The sequence below is a fragment of the Triticum aestivum genome, chromosome 3D, assembly GCF_018294505.1.
Source record: "Triticum aestivum cultivar Chinese Spring chromosome 3D, IWGSC CS RefSeq v2.1, whole genome shotgun sequence".
Classification (NCBI taxonomy): Eukaryota; Viridiplantae; Streptophyta; class Magnoliopsida; order Poales; family Poaceae; genus Triticum; species Triticum aestivum.
Genome location: NC_057802.1, coordinates 482,035,738 through 482,041,567, shown reverse-complemented (window position 1 = coordinate 482,041,567; position 5,830 = coordinate 482,035,738). Strand labels below are relative to the sequence as shown.

Below are 5,830 nucleotides of genomic sequence, written 5' to 3'. Positions count from 1 at the left end.
GCCTCCTCGTCGCATGTCGCTGCGCCCCTCACCTCCGCCCCTGCCTCCTCGTCGCCCGTCGCCGCGCCCCTCACCGTCGCCGTCGCCGCCCCCTACCTCCTCGTCGCCTGTGGCCGCGCCCCTCACCGTCGCCCCCGTGCCCTGCCTCCTCGTCGATCGCCGCCTCCTTAGTGAGCTCATATGAATTTCCTAATTTAGATGTATAGTTAATTTAGATGTGTAGTTAATTGAGTTGTTGTAATTTGTTCATAAATGAATATGCAAAAGTTAGAATTTTTTCTGTTCATAGATTTTTTGTGATATTATTGTTGAATATGCAAATGTTTGTGTGTTCATATATATGCAAAGAATATGTCAATTTTTTCATAGAATTTTTATAATTTTTTTCTGTTGTAATTTTGTTCATAGAATTTTTATGATTTTTTTCTGTTGTAATTTTGTTCATAGAATAAGAAGAGAAAGTGTTTAATAGAATTAGTTAGAAAAATAATCGAACTAGTTAAACTAGTTTATTTTTAGTAATTACTACTTTATTCTATTTATAGTAAGTGCTTAGTAGTTGAACTAGTTGATTTAATAAAACTAGTTTATTTTACTATAGAAGTAGTTTATTTTTAGCAAGAAAATTAATAGAACTAGTTTATTTTTTAGTTAAAGCAATTATTCCCGCATCGACGTCGACGATGCCAATCCCGCATCCTCGTCGTCGACTCGGCGGAGGAGGCCGGCTTGATCAGAGGGGCCATGTCCGGGACTGGGCACCACCAGGCTGGTTTTGGGAGGTGCTACCTTCCGGGGGGGCGTAGGTTGGTAAGGAGCCAGCCCGTCATTAACCCGATCCTTGTTTGGTGGCGGTCGCGTGGGCCAGTGATGGTGCCGAGGCTTTCGGACACCGCGGAGGTGGTACGTCACCGTGTCAGCGAGGAGGACGAGCACGTCCGTCGCTACATGGTTGCGTTCGAGTACAGGTTCGACAATACCTGGCAGGTTCTTCAGGGATCTCACTGGAGCTATGATCCTGTGATGGTTCCTTCTCTTTGGGTATCCACCGCCCGCGCCGATACCCGTCGGGCGCTACGGTTCTAGCTGTACTAGCGATGCTATATGTATGATAGTATTCGAGGTGTATTAGTGGTAATATTCGACGATGTACGGACGCATGGAGATGATGTAGTTTTGCTTATAATTGAATGCATCCTAATTTGAATACTACTTTATTTTGTGATTTGATTTTGCTTATTGAATGCTCAAATTGGAAAACTACTCCTACTTTGAATGCTAAAATTGGAGAGCACTATGCAAGGCGTATGCATATGATTAGTTGATAGCTTATAGGGTTTTTGTTTTCGCGGAAATCTAGGAGCCCCCCTCCATCATCCCTGCCGTCGTCCCCGTCACCGACCCCCTCCGACCTCGAGGTGAGACCAGCCACGAACCGGTTTTAGAAAGATAATTAAATGATATTTCGGGTTGACTTTAAGTCTATTGAGTCTCCACCATATATGAGAGGACGAAGAATCCCGACTGTTGTCGTGGGGGTAGCTTCTCCTTCGTTCCCGTGTGCTAGACAATTTGGTGTAATGCACTCCGGAACGAAAGGAAGGAGCTACCATCACCGACGGTCGGAAATGTCTGAGAGGAATCAGTGAGGGAGAGTTCCACCATATATATATGAGAGGACGAAGAATCCCGACCGTTGTCGTGGGGGTGGCTTCTCCTTCATTCCCGTGTACTAGACATTTTGGTGTAATGCACTCGGGGATGAAAGGAGGAGCGACCATCACCAACGGTCGAATGTATACACCACGTGAGCTGAGAGTTTTTAAGAAAAGACTCGACAAACCGATAGTCAACCCGTGATGAATAATAATGATCTAACTTAGGTTTTTTAGTACATATATTTAATTATAGGCATTTAATATTTGAATTATGAACATAGGAAATGTCATACTCGGACGACGAAAGTCTCCCGTGGGAGTACGACTGGTGCCACGACGACCGAGGTCTATGCGACAGGCCTCACCTGGACGAAGATCGGCGCTTTAGTATTAAGCTGGAGGAGACCTTCGATGTTGAAACGGTACGCAACGACGACAAGTGTTATTTTTTCGTAATTAAGCACGACTTCAACTATTTCAACGTGTACTTTTCATCTTTTACAATTTGACTAGCTTATCCCATGCCATGCAAGACGCTACGTCTTGGAGAGGATGGGTTTTGAAGACCATGAAAGTATGGAAACAAAAAAAATTCACCTAAGGACCCATCATGATATAGATTTTGAAGTAAATCTGTATAATTCTGAGAGCGTAACCCATTTTGGTTGCAAAAATTGGGAAACATTTTGCAAGATGTATGGTTTTGATGAGGGTATGCTTGTCACCATAGATCTTGGTGATCCTGGCATCGAGCAAGACAATATGGACATTTGGGTCCTTGTTGATACGCCTCCAATTCTACCGCTATGTGAGTTTCTCAAACATAGTTATTAGCTAATTTATATTGTTCCTTTCAAAATAGTTGACAGCTTATTTTCATTGACAACTTATTTTGATTGTTCAAACAATGTGCGGAACATGGTAGACAAAACCTACTACACCGATGGCTTTGAGTTAACTTATAAGGAGAAAACTTATCTGGTCGGATTTTGTACTGATCTTGAGAATTACAATATCTATTGTAAAACTCCTCCACATTATGGTCAATACGTGCCACTAGTGCACGTGTTGAACTACGGTAACTACTATGGAGATACCCTGATAAGATTTCTTACTATTACGACATCCGTGCATCTTTTGCATACTTCTAAAACTAGTACATCATTGCTAACTATGAAGTTATTACTATGTTTTTCAACAGATAATCCCAGAGGATTGTGTGCCTCATTTGATGTATCAGAATGGTAGCCTTGATGTTTTGAACATACAACCAGGTCATCCTACGAATCTCAACTGTCCATACCGGATTTCTAAAAGAAGTGGAGACATGAAAATCAAAGAATGGAAAAAAATGTATGGACAGTCGCAAGGAGGTTCTTGGAAGCAAAAGGAAGCGAAGCGCAAAAATTGGAGACACGATGATCTCCATTCTCCATAATGGAGAGTCGGGGTCTATATTGTTTTATGCTATTTTACCTTAAAGAGGGTATTTAGGTCCTACCTAATACTGATGATCATGTGCTAAGAACAATTAAGTAGGATTGGTTTGATGACTATGAGGATGATGATCGTATGACTTGTTATTAATAACGAGTAGAAGTTGTATGATGATGATTAGTAGGACTTGTTATTATGATGATGCATGATGCGGGCATGAAGAGTTATTATATATCTCTGTTAGCTAGCTTACACACCCTAAATTACCCCCCTAAACCCTCCCCCTTTAAAAAAAACAAAAACCCCAGCCACTAAAATGCTGACGCGTGGATGCCTTTTGGTCCCGGTTGGTGTCATCAACCGGGACCAAAGGCCCTCCTGCCTGGGTTGGCCGCAGCGGCCACGTGGAGGCCCATCTGTCCCGGTTCCTGTAAGAACCGGGACTAAAGGGCTAGGGCATTAGTAACGACCCTTTAGTCCCGGTTCAACAACCAGGACAAAAGGCCCTTACCAACCGGGACAGATGACCCTTTTTCTACTAGTGGGGGTGGCCTTGGTCGTTTCCATTTATGGTCTCATTAATGAAATCGAAGGAAAACCTCTTTCGTTCAAAAAAAACTTATGTGCCTCTACGTTCACAATACGACTTTCATAAGTAAAATTACATTGAAACAAACTAGAATAAGAGTTGATCTCACTAATAATAGCTCCATAATGACCTCTAGACTTGTTGATTATGTCCAAGACGACACTATAGCAATGCTTTTTTTTCAGTGCTAGGAATCTGCATAGGGAGCCCAGCCCACGCTCTGGAACTAGTTGGTTTTGTTTCTCCCAAATCCATCGCATGCGCAAGGCATGATTAAGTTATTTGATGAAGGTTCCCAAGGTCCTCAAACTCCATGGATCAACAAACTTGCTCCCATGCCACTAAACAGTGCTCTCATTACGAAGATCTTGTTTAGCAGTTTAGGCATTTGAATACCCAGGGAGGCAAATCCAATGAGAGCATATGCCATCTGGTAAGTATATCACAATGGCCAAAAGCACCGCCCTACAAAACTACAACCATATTCAATCCAGACACAAACCACAGCACATACATCAACGAGCATCTCTTGATCTCACCAACAATGCGTTCCATTGCGACTCTCCTCCAGCTGGTCTGCCTCCTCTTGTCACTTCATCGGAGCCCATGCTCCGGCGCGGCGGCCACGGCGAGCAACTTCTCCTCCTGCCTCGTCTCCAACGGGGTCAGCAACTTCTCCCTGCCCACGTCTCCGAGCTACGCCGGGCTACTCAACTCCTCCATCTTCAACCTCCGGTTCACGCTCCCGAACGTCGCCGGGCCCGCCGCCATTGTCCTCCCGGAGTCGAGGGATGACCTGCGGCGAGCCATCCTGTGCGCACGCGCCAGATCGCTTGCGATCCGCGTGCGTAGCGGCGGGCACAGCTACGAGGGGCTGTCCTACACCACGGAGAACCACGTGCCGTTCGTGGTGGTCGACCTAACGAACCTGAACCGCGTCCGCGTGGACCCGGGATCGGCCACGGCCTGGGCCGAGTCGGGAGCGACAGTGGGCGAGTTGTACTACGCCGTGGGACGGTCGAGCCGGTCCTTGGCGTTCCCAGCCGGGTCCGGGTCGACCACTGGTCTAGGGGGGCACGTTTCCGGCGGCGGGTTCGGGCTTCTGTCCCGGAAGTTTGGGCTTGCCGCCGACAACGTGCTGGATGCGGCGCTCATCACTCCGGACGGCACAGTCCTTGACCGGAGTTCTATGGGCGACGACGTGTTCTGGGCGATCCGAGGCGGCGGAGGCGGGAGCTGGGGTGTGGTGTACGCTTGGAAGCTCCGGCTCGTTCCGGTTCCTCGCAACGTCACCGCGTTCGCCGTCGGTCGGACCGGTCCGGTCGAACTCTTTGCCGGCTTACTTCACAGGTGGCAGCATGTCGGGCCCAATCTACCGGACGAGTTTTATCTCTCCGTGTATGCTCCTACCGGATCAACGGACGGCAACGTCTCCATCTCCTTCACCGGTCAAGTGCTAGCGTCAAAAGACCATGCCTTGTCGGTTCTCAGCCAAAGCTTTCCTGAGCTAGGTTTGACCGAGCGACACCTCTCAGAAATGAGCTGGGTCGAGTCGACGGCCAAGTTCGCCGGTCTGGGCACGGTGGAGGACCTGGTGAACCGGCGGCGCCAGCCAAAGCAGTACTCGAAGAGCAAGTCCGACTACGTGCAAGCACCGATCTCGAGGCACGACATGGCCGAGATCGTCCGGCACCTGTCGACCGGGCCGACCGGGTCCATCCAGCTGGACCCCTACGGCGGCGCCATGGCGCGGGTCGGGAGCTCCGAGACGCCTTTCCCCCACCGCGCCGGGTACCTGTACAGTATCCAGTACGGCGTGAACTGGGACCGGTCGCAGGTGGCCCACGCGGAGGAGTTCATCGGATGGCTCGGGTCGTTCTACAGGTTCATGGCCCCCTACGTGTCCAAGGATCCCCGCGCTGCGTACGTGAACTACCTCGACCTCGATCTGGGCGTGAACAACTGGACGCGGGCTGCCGGTGGCTCATCCGCGCAGGCGGTGGCTCGGGCGAGGTCGTCGTGGGGGGAGGCCTACTTCGGAGAGAACTTCGGCCGGCTGGTCCGTGCTAAGACGGTGGCTGATCCTGGCAACGTGTTCAACAACGCACAGAGCATCCCTCCCTTGAATATTAGAGCCGAGGAGTAG

The 5,830-nt window shown here is 48.7% G+C and overlaps 1 protein-coding gene across 1 annotated transcript; it reads left to right on the top strand.

Annotated features, from left to right (window-relative positions):
* The first annotated feature begins 4,228 nt into the window (after positions 1–4,228).
* On the top strand, positions 4,229–5,830 carry LOC123075020 (reticuline oxidase-like). Its single transcript, XM_044497713.1, has one exon. The coding sequence runs from the start codon at positions 4,229–4,231 to the stop codon at positions 5,828–5,830; it is 1,602 nt and encodes a 533-aa protein (XP_044353648.1).